This window comes from Vulpes lagopus, chromosome 4, assembly GCF_018345385.1.
Source record: "Vulpes lagopus strain Blue_001 chromosome 4, ASM1834538v1, whole genome shotgun sequence".
NCBI classification, from domain to species: Eukaryota; Metazoa; Chordata; class Mammalia; order Carnivora; family Canidae; genus Vulpes; species Vulpes lagopus.
Window position 1 is genome coordinate 116,989,388 of NC_054827.1, and position 14,788 is coordinate 117,004,175.

The 14,788-nt window shown below is 55.5% G+C and overlaps 1 protein-coding gene across 4 annotated transcripts in view; it reads right to left on the bottom strand.

Annotated features, from left to right (window-relative positions):
* The window catches only part of LOC121489849 (cell migration inducing hyaluronidase 1), a 139,629-nt gene that overhangs the window by 58,936 nt on the left and 65,905 nt on the right, over positions 1 to 14,788 (bottom strand). For all 4 annotated transcript variants that reach the window (XM_041753241.1, XM_041753242.1, XM_041753239.1 and 1 more), the window contains exon 2: positions 1,346 to 1,461. In XM_041753241.1, coding sequence (XP_041609175.1) covers positions 1,346 to 1,439 — 94 coding nt within the window. In that variant the 5' untranslated portion in view covers positions 1,440 to 1,461. The remainder of the gene's footprint in view (positions 1 to 1,345; positions 1,462 to 14,788) is intronic.

A 14,788-nucleotide genomic window follows, 5' to 3' on the forward strand; every position in this document is an offset into this window, starting at 1 on the left:
GGGCAACCACCCTTCCCAGGAGGGGCCGCAGAGGCAGGAAGCAGGATAAGGAGTGAATGCAAGCCCAGCCCACTCGGGGCGCAAATGGAAAGCTGTCAGGGAGAAGCACGGGCTGGGGGAGCCAGAGGCATGGCCTCCTTTCCAGCGGTTTACACCCAGACAGAAAAGAGATGCCCAGGATGTGGAGACGCCTGGCTAGGCCTCCCCAGGGCCCCGAGCGAGGTCATCCTATAGGATACCTGAGCCCGGTTCCTGGCCTAGAGCTGATGCCCATCGGTGTCCACGAGGTGAATACATGACAGAAGAATAAATGACTGAATTCAGGCAATGCTATCAGTTATCTCATGGAGACTTTAAAAACACTGCCCACCTGCCCCATCCCCTCCAGACCTGCATGATTCCACGGAGAATCACACAGAAGGAATTCCACCCGTGATAATTAGAGATAACTTCCTGCCCTCCACGGGTTGAGAAAAACAAAATAGAACGTACCTTCCTTTATTCTCATTGTAGAAAAGCATCCAGCTCGACTAATAATAACAGCATTTAAAAAACCAGAGCATTAAGAGTGATGGTATCATTGCTAACCCTCTGCTCAAAACTGACACATGGTCCCCCATCTCTCACCATCTACCCTAAGTCTGGTTTATCTGACAGTTTTCTATCAACCCCGCAAACTTGCCATGAGCTTCTGCTTGTTAATTCAAAATCATTCCAAGAAAAAGTTGACACGGAGATCAGAAAACCAGACCTTGCACAGAGCATCACAGCTAACAAGGTGCTCGAATGTTCCCAGACTCTATGACTGCAGAGTGAGGGGGAAGCCTGGAGGTGGCAAGCTGGCTCCCAGATATGTGTTTTTTCTTTGGGCTCCCCAACCCCCAGAGCAGTTTGTAACATTTGAACTGGCTGTCAACACTTCAGAGGAAGGGAATTTTACATAAAAATCTAGATTTCTGGCTTCTCTTAAAAACTCATGAGATCCCGCAATGGGGCACCACCTTCACACATGACAGCACATGGCCAGAATGGAGAAATGGGCATCCTCCTAGAGGAGCCTGAACTGGCTGGGGGACCCCGGGCCCTGCCTGGCCAGCCGCACAGGTCTGCTTCACGTGCCTGGCTCCCGTGGACCCTGAGTATGGAACCCCCGCATCTGGTCCAGTCCCTTGGTTCTGTGGATGATGATGGAAGCTCAGGAGACTGACCTGGGATGGGAGGTTAGCAGGGACCCTGGAGCCCAGTCCCCTGCGGCTCCTTCTCTGCCCCCCAGCAGCCTCGCTTCAGGGTGGGGGCGTGCACCTTCCCACAGAGGCACGAAGTCCCATGGCTCTGGGTGACTCACCTGTGGATGTGGCCCCGGGTAAGCAGGTCAGGCTGAGCCAGCTGAGCATCAGCATTGCTGTGAAGGAGAAGTCCCGCATGCTGGCAGCGCCCATCCTGGCAGCACACACCCACGCCCTGAAATGAAAGCATGCTGAGTGAGACCCGGGAGCTCAGCCGGGACAGACAGGGACAGGACCACTGGCACACATGGGGGCAGCGCCAGCGGGCACGCTCCAGCCAGCAGGTGCAGAGTCCTCAGCTGCCACGACCCAGGGCGAGCACCCTAAGACCAGCAGGCCCTGTCACCATCCTGTCCGGGGCCTGCAGCTCAGAGACCCAAGGACAGATGGAATTTCATACTTGGTGCCCCCACCCCTTCCCCTCCAGAATGAAACTTTTTTTTCTCAAGAAGCAGGGAAAACCAAATACACTCCCACTGAACATGAGCTGGAAATTAGATGCCACGAACTTGCTGTGTGAGCTCAGCTTTTTGGATTGACCTCCCTGGGCCTAGGTTTCTTAATTTGGAAAAGGAGGACATGGACTGGCTGGAGGACATGGACTGGCTGATTGACTGATTGATTTTGACTGGCTGACTTCTAATCTTTACTCCTTTTTTTTATCAGTCTGTGCTTCTAAAATAAGCCTTGATAATATGATGTCTGTGTGTTCAAACACTCTGTATATCACCTATCCAATGGGAGGTGAGAGAGATCGGTAATTGTGCCCCAATTGCCCCCTCCTTACTTTGTAAACGAACCCCTGATTTATCTGGATGAATGGCCACCTCCTATAAAGGCTACCTTTCCTGGGCAGCCCGGGTGGCTCAGTGGTTTAGCGCCACCTTCAGCCCAGGGTGTGACCCTGGAGACCTGGGATCGAGTCCCGCATCAGGCTCCCCACGTGGAGCCTGCTTCTCCCTCTGCCTATGTCTCTGCCTCTCTCTCTCTGTGTCCCTCATGAATAAATAAATAAAATCTTAAAAAAAAAAAAAAAAGACTACCTTTTCAGACTCTCTCATATAAGTTGTGGCCTTGGAATTAAGTTCTGGTCAATATAGCCCCAGTACAATGTGAGAATTCTGGAGATGTCCTTAAAGGAAGGCATGAAGACCTTCCTCTCTCCTCCCTCCTTCCTGCTGGCAGGAATGTGGATACGATGGCTGGATCTCCAGCAGCTCTGTGTGGCTACATAATAGGAGCCGTGCTGAAGATGGCAAAGCAAACCTAGAGGAACATCTATCTAGGCCCTGACACTGTGGGGAGCTGAACAGCCCTAGACTACGGATTTATCGTTATGTGAGAGGGAATTAAATTTCTGTCATTAAACTTCTATTTTATTGAAGCCATTTGTTTTTTCCTTTTTCCGCATATAGTCACCGCATACGGTGAATATGGGACTCTGTCTCATAAATAAACCTCAAGATAAGAATTTTAAAAAGATGTCAGACTGGGGATCCCTGGGTGGCTCAGCGGTTTAGCCTGCCTTTGGCCCAGGGCGCGATCCTGGAGTCCTGGGATCAAGTCCCACGTCCAGCTCCCGGCATGGAACCTGCTTCTCCCTCTGCCTGTGTCTCTGCCTCTCTCTCTCTCTTTCTCTATGTCTATCATAAATAAATAAAATCTTTAAAAAAAAAAAAAAAAGATGTCAGATTGCACCCGGAAAACACATCTGTCCCTCTGTGGCCACACAGATAGCTGAGACTGGGCCTGGAGGGGGTGACCAGTTCCAGCTTCCCTGCCTGGGTTCCTGGGTCCTGTCCTGAGTATGAGTAGCAGCTGTGCCCTGAAACAAGCACAGTTTCCCTCACTGAGAAAGGCACCCAAATCCCTCTCACCCAACATAGGCTCCTCCCCTTGAAATGACTCAGGGACAAATCTGACCATCCCAGGCCTGTGAGCTCCAGGTAAAGCACTTGGGATGTGCTGGGGCGGGGGCGGGGGGACAGGCAGGAGGGTCTGAGCTGAGCCCCCTGCCCTGGGCCTGGGCCCTTCTGCACAGGTGTGCTGGCAGGCGGGGAGGGAGAAACCGATACTCTCAGATTCAATGCCCGAGGTGTCCTCCCTGCCTGGCCCAGGCCTGGTCTGCGAGAACAACAGGCCCATTCTAGTCATCCCAGCCGGCTGCAGAGGGCACGCATCGCAGCATCTGGGAACGGCGCCTTTCCCATGGCCCCTAGAAGAGGAGTGTCTGCTTTCCTGCTCTCTGTAATAGAAAGAAGGGGTGCCGGGGACAGGAGAGCTGCACAGGCCTCAGGGGAGAGCCAGAGCCCCGCTCTAAAGTCCCAATCAGTTTGAGAAAACCGGAGAGAGCATGCCGTCTGCTGCTGAGAAGCCCCACATCACCATGGTCTCCTCTGCAGGGCGCCCGGACCCCCAGCTGGCACCTTCACTCGGTAACAGAATGTGATAGCACCCAGGGTGGAGGTGATGGGAATGGGCGACAGTCTGGGGCCAGGCACCCCATCTGCCCCAGCACTGGGGGTTCCTCTGTGGAGCTTGGCCTCGATGTGCAGAGTGCAAGTTGGGCCTGCAGGATGCTAGTAGCTCTGGCATCCTCTGATTATATTATAGGTCATTTGAAAGATATCACACACATAAAAATCAATTTCCGGGTGGACACGAAAACAATTCCACTGGGAGAGATAATGCTCAAAACTTCTTTTTCTCAACATTAAAGACATCTCTGCTGTGTCTCTGTCCAAGTCACTGGAGGCAGGGAGACTTGCAGCCGGGAAACGTAAACCCCACATTGCCCGGCGGGGTCCGTCTTCTGCGCCTTCTCTCCCAGGAGCAGCTTCCAGCGCCTGAGCACAGAAATCCTGAGAAATATTCTGTTGAAGTAAATCCCCAAAGTTTCTCAAATTTCACTTGTGAGTTTTTCACCAACAGAGGACAGCTTTCTCCGTTGGCCACTAAAAGCTTTCTGGCGATGGGCGTTGAGATTCTGCTGGCAAGATAACGGTCCTGACACAGTTCCCAGCAGCCGAGGGCCCGGGAAGAGCATGTGTTGGCCAACGGTATTAGAAGTTTCTGCAGGAAGCTACTGGCCCGAGGCTGGCTGACCGCTGCCTGATGGCCCTGAGCCGGTCTGTTGCTTAGAGGGTGCAGCGGCCCCCTCCTGCAGGGCCCACCAGGAGGAGGAAGGCGGATGTGCTGTGTGGAAGGCCAGGCCTTCGGGTTACTCCTCAGGTGTTTGCCATTAGCAGCTCAGTTTTCCAGAACAGCAGCATTCCTGCAGTCCCGGGGCTGCCGAGTCCTCAGGTTTACCAAGCCTCACAGGGACAAGAAGAGGTAGCTTCAAAACAGGAACAAGACACATTGCCTCTGTCCGCCTCTCCTCCCACCTTCCTGGCCAGGGGCCTGCATCCTGGCTCTTCCTACAGGTGGTCCTGGGGTCCAGGGCTTGGCACCTGCAGAGAGGGGGAAGCAGAGTGTTGTTCAAGCCTCCAGAGAGCCCCTGGGTCCTTGCTCTGACCTCCCCAGCACAGCAGCACCCTAACCCCAGGGGACAAGAGTCCCCACTGCCTGCAGGCCCGGGGAAGCTGGACCTCTTTGAGAAAACCAGACATGAGCTGAGAAATGAGGGAGAGGGTCAGTTTAAGCTCGGAGGCAGGGAGGTGAAGTGGGCCCCGCAGGGAGATCCAGCACCTATGTCGGGGGGCAAGAGCACTGGGACAGCCGTCTCCCCTCTCAAACCTGCACTGAGGCAAGTCTAGTGTCACTCAAATAGAGACAAGACATGGCCCAGCCACCAGCAGGACAGCGTGGTCCTGGCCACACAGCTGACATCGGGAAAACCATCTGGGCACCCGGGTCTCCCAGTTTTTCTCTGTAAAGTCTGAGATAATACATCCCAAATTCCAAAGTCGTCGTGGGATCAAGCGAGAGCTTCTAGCCCTGCGCCTGACCCGAGGCCAGTCATCCGGTTGTGCTCTTTGCAAGGCCAGCCCGTGGCTCAGCTTGTGGCGGGCCCAGGGGGTTGCTGCGGGCCAGATCACCTGCACAACTTAGGACCTTTTCTGGATGAGAACCCATCGGTCTATCCCAGTGGCCACCAGAAACCACAGAAACAGGAAGGCTGAGCCCAGAGATCTCATTCCCTCCAGACAGAAAGCTCCTCTGAGATAGTGCGGAGGAGACTCAGCCTCCTCTCCCGAGTCAGGCAATGGCAGCCAAGTCCCTGCTCTGCCGCTCATCCCAGCCCAGTCCCGCTGGCAAAAGAATGAACCCCACCTGGTCACCTGGTGACCTGGCACGGGTCCCCCTGGGGAATCTTCGGGATCCCAGGTAAACTCAAGAGGGGCCCCAGCTCTGGGGGATCCAGCAGCTCTGGGGCCTGTCCCAGGATGTGTGTGGCTGCTTTGCTGGGGCCCCGGGGACAGGGAGCCCTACCTGGCTCTTCAGACAGGAGTGCACGCAGGCCCCCTGCTTCTGCACATCAGAGCGTCCCCTAGGTTGCTCCGGGAAGCAGCTCCTCCAGCATGAGCTGTCCCTGCCTCTGGAAACACACCCGCCCAGACCTTTCTGCCTGCTGCCAAAACCGCAAACATTCCAGAAAGACCAGTCAGTGGCATTACAAAGCCTGGCCTCTTCTCCAGATACCGTGTCCCTACCTCCTGAGCCTCAGCCCCTTGTCACTTAGTGTCAGGCTCACAGAATGCAGGAGGGTACAAGGCTTGGTCCAGCCGTCCTGAGCACGTGTGCATGAATCACCTGGAGGACTTGTGAAAACACAGCTTCTGACCACGCAGGTCTGAGCTGGGGCGTGATTCCACATTTTGAACCAACTCCCAGGTGAGGCTGCTGCTCCTGGGCCGGGGCCGTGCTCTGAGCGGCAAGGACCACCTCATTTTACAGATGGGCAGATGTTGCCGGTGTTGCTCCAGACCAATCACTGGAAATCCAAACCAGCATCTGAGAGGACAGTTTCTATCCAACTCTAACTTATTATGGACACGTGCCATGGGTCACCTTCCCACCTCCCTGCTTGCTTGGGGTGGAGGGAGACGGGGCCCATCGGTTCCTGCCCCCATCTCCACAGGGGCATTACTTCAAGTCATTGTTCAGATAGTAAACACATGCCTCCATCACCCTTTATACATCCACAGAGGCTTCAAATTCCTTCACCAAATGAAACACCTCCTCTGATACAGGGAATTCCCTCTGGGAGCCACCTCCCTGCAGAGCCACCTGCCCGTGGAGCATGGAGGCGAGGTGCTGCCATTTGTGGGAGAAGACAAAAGGTCACCAAGGCTACGCCAGCTCCAGATGGATTAGAACAAGTCCTTTGGTCCTGCTGTGCCATCAGACCCAAACACCTCGTCACACCACCGAATTGGCTCCAGGGGCTGTCTCGGCACCCCCTGAGTAGCCACCCTATGGGTGTCGGGGACACAGAAGGGAAGACCTCCACCCACAAAATGATGCCTGTCCCATTACCCTATGCCACAGGCACCGAAATCTAAACGATGCGGGTGGCTGTCCCAGCAAACCAGACAGTTTCTAATGAAGAGCCAACTCTTCATGGCTTGCTAGAGCTTCAGCACTGGAGCAAACAATTTAGCCACAAGCATAGCTCTAACTTTGCTTTTTGTTTAGAGCTGTGCTGCCAAATACAGCAGCCGCGAGTCACATGTGGCAACGTAAATCTACATTTAAAATGAGGTAAAACTGAAAATGCAGCTCCTCAGTCCCACGAGGCACATTTTAAATGCTCAGGAGCCCCCTGGGCTGGTGGTCAGTGACTGTCCTGGAGGACGCAGAGCCAGACTGTGTCCAGTGCTGCAGAAAGCTCGCTGGACCGTGCTAGGTAGGGCGCCAGGCCTCACGGCGTGGTTTAGAACACCCACACCAGAGCTGCCACTCAGTTCCAAGCAGTATGCACTGAGTGGCGTCCCCCACCAGGAGTGTCAGCCCCCCCACCCATGTGGGGGTCACCACAGCCCCAGCCCACCACAGAGGGCCCAGCCCCCCATATCAGAAGCTCTGGGGTGGGCCTGGCCATCTGTGGGTGAGCGAGCCCCCCACCCCAGTGATGCTCACATGTGCTCACATCTGAGAACAGTGCTAATTCGGCTCCAAAGAGACACTTGTCAAGCATCACTTTCGGTGTCGACCTCGTGAGTGTTTGACAGCATGTTGGCTAAGCGCTAACCGTTCAGGCTGTGTCACCAGAAGGATCCAAGTGCAAGTGCCAGGTCTGCGGCTGACGGGCCATGTGTGAATGTGGTGGTCCTCTTATTGCTCAGCTATGAGGGGGGAGCACTACAGCTGCCTTGGGGGGCTGCTGGGCAGGACAGAATGGTGCCTGCCAGGTGTGTGGCACAGTGACTGAGCCCTGTGCTCCAGGAGTGATGCTCGCACTGTCATCTGTGCCTGGCTCCCGCTCACAGCCTGATGCCGCCGACCACCAGCCTGACTTCCTAAGTGGGATTTTCAGGGAGTCCCTCTCACTGGCAATGCCTAGTACTGGGTCGTCAGTTACAAGGCACTGCTAAAGCCAGAGATGCTTTCTCAAAAGGATTACATAGGAAGCTCATCCTCATGGGGACATGCTCATGGAGTGTGGGGTGGGGGCCCCAATATGACACAGGCACTGGGCACAGGTTGTGCCTGAATATGCCCTTCCCACTGGGAAGAGTACGAAGTCAGTGGGGGATCCCTTCAGCCCCGGGGGCCCGAGAGCAGGCCAAGGAGGGCCTCTGGCAACAGTGTGGTTCCCTGCTTTTTTCCAGGAGGGCTTGGCTGGCCGCTCACATAGGGCGGGCTGAATTCCCAAAAGAGGGGAGGAGGGAGATAAAAAGGCACGCGATGACTCATGTTCACCTCTGGGTATTAACACTCCTCTGGGGGCTCCCACGCTGAGACAACCCACGCTGGAGCCCGGGGCAGTGGGGTAGGGGGGACCTCGGGGGCGGTGGAGGGAGAGCATTGTGCGCAGGCAGCAGGTCCCATCTCTGTCCCCAGCTGGCCCTGGTGGGCTCGCACGTGGTCTGCACCTCCTTGACTTAAGGGCTCTCCCACCTTCGGAAACTTGCCTTGGCTCGGACTCCGTCTCCTCCTCCCCGTCTCCCTGGCCCTGACGCCTTTATCTGCTGCTTCTCCCTCTGCATCTACAGCTTCCGATCAAACCTTTCTTCAAGCTTTTCTCTTTCGTCCTTGGGATTTATTGAATGATTCCCCTTGGAAACTCGGGCTGTGGGTTCCTTGAGGGTAAACCCACTTTGCCTTTCCCACAGACCCTGCGCAGCTCGGCAGCCTGACCCCGGAGGCCGCCCGGCGATCCTGGACACTGAGTGCACGGGTTTGCCAGGCGGCTGCTGAATGAACAAACGACTTGGCTATCTGACTGCACTGCATCTTCAGACTCTTTGCCCAGTGCTCTCTAAGACACCAGGTGGAAGCATGAAGCAGAAACATTTAAATAAGCTGATGATTTTTAAGACGGTAAGTTTTTTTTTGAAGTCTTTTAAGTCATTCCCTCAGTGGAGAATCGTCCTTCTTGTAACCCCCTCCTGCCCCCACCAGGATCATGAAGGAAGAGAGGACGTCCTATTATTGATGTAGGTGCTTCTCCCCAGATGCAGAGTCCAAGGCTCATGTGTCTCTGCTCCGGTCTGAAGGGACTGCAGGCTGTAGCGAGGAAGGGTCCTGGCCTCTCCTCTCCTGGCGCTCTCGGGGATGGGAGGCACTATATACTCTAAAAGGTGATCCAGGTGTCCCTGTGTCCCTACCCTGAGTCCTGTCCCCAGGCGTCAGATGTCCAGCACCTCCACACTCACCTATTCACATGGGAAGTCTGGCTCCTTGCAGGGTTCCTCTCCACCCCCACCCCTGGTTTATCTGAGGCTCCTTGCAGGCACCGGCACACATCCACTGTTCATGCAGCCAGCTCCCTGGGTTGTCACAGCCACTATCCCTGGTCACCCTGTCAGCTGAGCCTCTCCCCCCAGGAGGAAAGCCTGCCGCTGCCCCTTGGTGCCTGGCACACCGGAGATCCCCACTGCGGAGCTGTGAAAGCTGCACGGAGATGATGGTCCCTGCTCTGTCACGTGCCCCCCAGCCAGGGCACACGAGGGCTTCACCCATGATGGCATTCCTCTCCCGGGAGCCTCCTTGCCCTTCCCTGCGTTTGGGCGTCTGTCTGGTCTGTCCAGTTCAACACATGGCTCTGTAAGTAAGTGAGCCTCCTGTGGAAGGAAGGCTTACATCCCATTCCTCCCACCACACCCCACCCCAGGCTTCTCGGCCTCCTTATACACTGGTGGGTGCAAGCAGGTGTGTGGGACAGAAGCTGCCACCTAACTTCTAGGACGAGCTGACCTGGGTCCAACGGAGGGCTTTGCTGGGTGTCATCCGCAAAAGGCTCTGCTGGCTGGCTCTCCTCCCCTGGGGGTGGGGCGGGATGAGCCTGAGCTGGGGCCAGAGGGGGGCTGCCTGGCTATGGGGCTCTTATGCCTCGCGCCCCGCCCTGGACATCAGAGCCCTGAGCCCCCTCCAGGTCGGCGGCTGAAAGGTCAGGTGATGCCCAGAGCAGCCCAATCCCAGAGTTCAGCCACCTCAATGGGAGTTTCTCCCAGGACTCTGAGTCAAAACTTGGAGCTTTCCAGGTCTCACCTCTGGCAACACACCTTGCTGACCAGTTCTGTGTCCTCCCGTGGCTGGTTAAGTGGTGATGGCATTAAACGCTTCATCAGTTGTGGTTTTTTTCACTGAATACTAGCATCAGGAGTTGGCCAGGCATCCCTTCTGGCCTGAGGTTACACCATGTGTGTCTGCTTGCTTCTGAGGCTCCAGAAAGATTTCTCCAAAATGTCCCCTGCTTTCTCATCACCTCCTGCCCGGTGCCACCTGCTTACCCCTTCCAGGGTATTATGATGGCCCTGCTGCTCCATCCTTCACACCAAGGGGGCTCCTGCCGATGGGGATGGGATGGCTCATTCCCCCAAGGAGCTTTATCTCAAAGAGCACAAGCTAAGTAGAAGCAAGGGGGCAGGAGTGCCAAGGAACAGTAGAGATGAGAGAGAGCAGAGTGTGGGTCCTGAAGCAACTTTGGGGCAGGACTTTCCCCGGACAGCTTGCCACTGGCAGCCAGGAGGGGCATAAAGCAGCACAAGCCCAGTGCTCTCCATACAGATGCTGCTGGCAGGGGTATGCAAGGCGGCTGGGGTGGATGTGCAGCTGGACTTTGCCACCAGTGTTGAATTAATTCAGCACACATTTACTAAGTGCCTCCTGCATGACAACTCAGGAGACCCTGCCCTGGGTTCGGCTAGAGATCACTGTCCAGTGGGCGCAGGTGGCGGGCGGAGAGAAAGAACACAGAGCACATAAACACATTCTGCGTGTGCCTGGTGGCATTAAGAGCAACGGAGAAAGTCAAGCAGACCAAAAGAAAGGAGCTGCTCTTGTATATGCGGTGGTCAGGGAAGTGCCCCCCAAGAAGGTGGCATTTGAGCAGGCACGGGACAGGGGTGCCATGGGAACAGCCCTGCAGAGGGAGCACAGGATGTGAGGGCACCAGGTGGTGGGGAGCTCGGTGGGTCCACAGAACAAAGGAGGCCAGGTGCTGGGGCTGAGGTGAGGTCGGAGGTCACAGGGCCTGGTACCATTCGCCTTCCACGCGATGCCCTCACCGCCAACAGCTCCTCTGGAGTGACACTACGGTCATCGTATGGGGATTGCATGGGCCCAACCTACAGCTGTTGCCCAGATTCTAGTGCCCAGAAGGAAGGGAGGTGGGGTGAGGTGATGGCCTGCCAAGGCCACACGGTTCGTGCCTGGGAAGGAACGGTGTTCTCAAAACCACAGAGCCCCGCTGGAGCGGCACCAAGTGTGGTTCTATTCTGTGTATTCAAACTATTTTTGCACCATGGAGCTGCCACTCTAAACCACCTACTTCCAGACGTAAAGGAAGGAAGGGGAGCGGCAAAGAGACTCGCCCCAGAGGCCATGAGAGCAGCGGGAGCTGACAGCTGAGCTGGATGGGTGTGTGTGCACCTGTGTGTGTGTGTGTGTGTGTGTGTGTGTGTGCAGATCACACCAACACCCTGGGGGTTCTGATGCTGCAGGTCTGGGGCAGGACCCAGTGACCCACGTTTGCACATGCACCCTGATGCCCTGGAGGATCTGATGCAGGCTGTGCCCTTCCAGAGGCGCTGGTCAGGACCTGAGTCTGCCTTACGATACACCCACCATTGCCTTCAGGCCCGTGGTGGACAAATCAGGCAGGGCCTTCCTTCGAACTGGAAATGTGGACTGTGGGGGCAGAAAATGCTCCTGCCCCCGGGGTCAGGTCCAGACACAAGGGAATGAACCTGAGAATCAGCCTTAACGTCTCATGGGAGGATGTGCTCACCCAGATGCCATGAGACAGGGAGAACTGGATGACAGCAGGATGGGTCTAGAAAGGGCAAAATCAGGCCATGGACTCTGGAGGCCACTGTGGACCTCCCACACCTCGCTATTCTTCTGACAGCCCTGTCTCCTCGCTCTCAGCCGGTGGGGTTCAGGAGGGGCCGATCTGCTACTTTGGCTGCTGAGGTCAATAGGAGACCTGGACTCAAGGACTGTATTCTCTCCCCTGGCAGCCAGGATTGGCTCAGGGATGGTCACAGGATCCAAGACAAAGACAGGGGGCCCGGATCTATGGGAAGTTGGTCCTCAACCCCGGAGGCTGGTAGCCTGGAGTCACCTGGGGCCACCTTTGTCTCTGTATGAAAGCACCTGCCTGAGAAGCAAGCGTGCAGAGGAAGAGCAGCCATCCTGGAGCACCCCGATCCAGCTCTGCCTGAAGCCAGTGCTATCCCTGAACTTTTCAATGACATAAGCCAACAATAGTTCTTTTTTGTTGAAGTCAATTTGAGTCATACTGTGGACAGTTACTGTGGAAACCATCCTGATTGAAAAGGATCCGATAAGGGGAAGGCGAGATGGGGGTTAGTTTCGTACAAGTGTTTTTGCTCTCAGAAAATATCCATTTTAATCAATGATGCCTCCTCATGTTACTGGGAAAGAGACTTTCTTTCTCTGGGTGTAGCGTGTCCTGAAAACACATGTGTCCCTAGGAAAGCATAACCCACGTTGCAAAGAACGCAGGTCATTGGCACCACCACAGTACAAGACTCTTTCTTACCGTAACTGGTAAGAACCATCTTTCTCTGTCCCCACCGTGGCCCATCTGCACCAGGTAGGCCTGCACAGGTCCCAGCATGTTTTGTTTTAGACCATCCAATGGCTGCCATCCCACCTGGTGAGAAGGCAGGACTCCTCACCCAGCCCCGTCTGGCCTGGCCTCCTCTGTGCGCTTCACCCCCACCACCTCGGCCCCTGGGTCCTGTCCTCTGAAGATGCCCATCTTGTTTCTGCCCTCAGGCCTGCTCATGGGCCAGCCAGATGCCTGGGATGCTCGCTCCCACTCCACCCATCAGGTGTCAGGGTGAAGCCTGGTTCTCAGAGGGGCTCCTTGGGACCCCTCCCACGTGAAGGAAGTCCTCTCTCAGTGCCAGGGGCTTTCTCCACCAGCCATGCTTTGCAATCTTTGCAATCGTGAATTTACTGGTGAGCTTGCTCACCGGCCCTGAGCTTCCTGAGGGGAGGGATGGCCAGCAGCAGGGCTCCTCAGAGTGCGGTCTGGGGACCAGCAGGGGCAGCAGCCCCTGGGAGCTCGTTACCAGTGAGGAGCCTCCGCTGAAGCCATGGACCAGCCAACACCACAGCGATTCTTGGGCGCACTGACTTCTCGTGCCCTGAGATGCTTTCTGCATCCTGGTTCCCCACTGCTTTCTGAGCATCCCCTTCCCCCGCCCGCTCTGTCCCCAGCACCCCGGATATGACCATGTAGGGCCACACCAATGAGTTGGTCAGGACAAGCTCCCCGAGAGCCAGGCTGGAGCGCTTCCCTTCCCCTGAGAGCCTGGCTGGGGCGAGCGGCCCCAAGAGCCCCTGCGGATGGATGTGACAGGATGGATGCGACAGGAGGCGGGGGCGCAGGCACCTGCTGGGGCTGCCAGCAGAGCTGGACGACGGCAGCGGGGAGCCGGGCTGGCAGCCTTCCCCCGGCTCCCGTGCTCAGGCTCACAAAACCACGGAAGGGCAGACATAGGGATGTTTGCACAGCAGACAGACTCGCCCCACTCCTCCCGAGGCCTGGCCAGACCGGGGTCGGAAGAGCACACCTGATTCTGGTTCAAGTTTGGGCCAGAGTCCTCCTTTGATCTGAGGGGCTTGCCTTCTCCTGGTTATTTATTTGCAGAAACCACTCTGGTTTCCTACTACTTCAAACATGCCTACAGGAAGCGACTCCAGGTGGAGTCCCCCTGCCAAGGCTGGTTTTACGGCCCTGGGTGCCACCGGCTCATAGCTCGTTGTGCCGGCGACCAGTCACCTGGTACTCCTGCGGGCAGGTGCGATCCACAGCCTCAGGCTAGGAGCAAAAGTCCGCAATCTCTGGGAGAAAATGAGCTCCTATAAACCTATCGGGGAGCTGCACCTAATCATCAAGGCTCCTCTGGCTCCTGCTTTCTCTCTTTGAAGGGAGACCCAGAGAAACACATATTTCAGATCTCACTCAGGATTCAGTCCCGCACTAGGGCTGGCACCGGGGTGGGGAAGGAGGGTGGTACCTGCTTGGAGAAGCTCGCCCACCAGCCCTGAGCTCTGGGGACCCCTATTTCACCACTAGGGGACCCTAGGGCTCCACACAATTGCTTGCCCCCTCTCCTCCCACCCCGAAAGGCCCCCAACAGTTTACCAGTCAATTTTCCAAACATACAACCAAGTTGAAAAAAATTCCACAGTGACCACCAGCATACCCACAACCTAGAGGCTACTGGTAACATTTTGCCACATTTACTGTATCACACAACTATGCAACCATCCCTCTGTCCATCTATCCAGAAAGCAACCTGTTTTTGTTTTTGTTTGTTTGTTTTTTTTTTTTTTTTTTTTAGCAACCTGTTTTTGGATGCATTTCAGAGTAAATTGCAAGCACCAATACTCTTCTCCCTAAATACGTCAGCATGCCTGTTATTAACTACAGTTCAATACTCATTTACATTTTTTAAATCGTTTTTTAAAGATTCATTTATTTATTTAAGAGAGAGAGAGAGAGCACATGCATGAGCAGTGGGGGGAGGAGAATAGGGAGAGGAAGAAGCAGACCTCCCACTGAGCAGGGAGCCCAATGCGGGACTTGATCCCAGAAGCCTGGGATCATGACCTGAGCCGAAGGCAGTAGCTTCCCCAACGGTGCCACCCAAGTGCCCTCCTTTGAGAAAATTATAAAAGATAGTTTATACAAAACACTTGTATGTAGTAGGCACTCCATAAAAGTGACCTTCCATCACCAGCTGTGCTCTTTGAAAGGGCAGAACAGCCACTAACTCATAGTTGTGAAACTGCGTACCCTCAAGGAAATGCTCCCCAGAGAGTTGCTGCCTGGGAAGTTGGGATACTGGGCA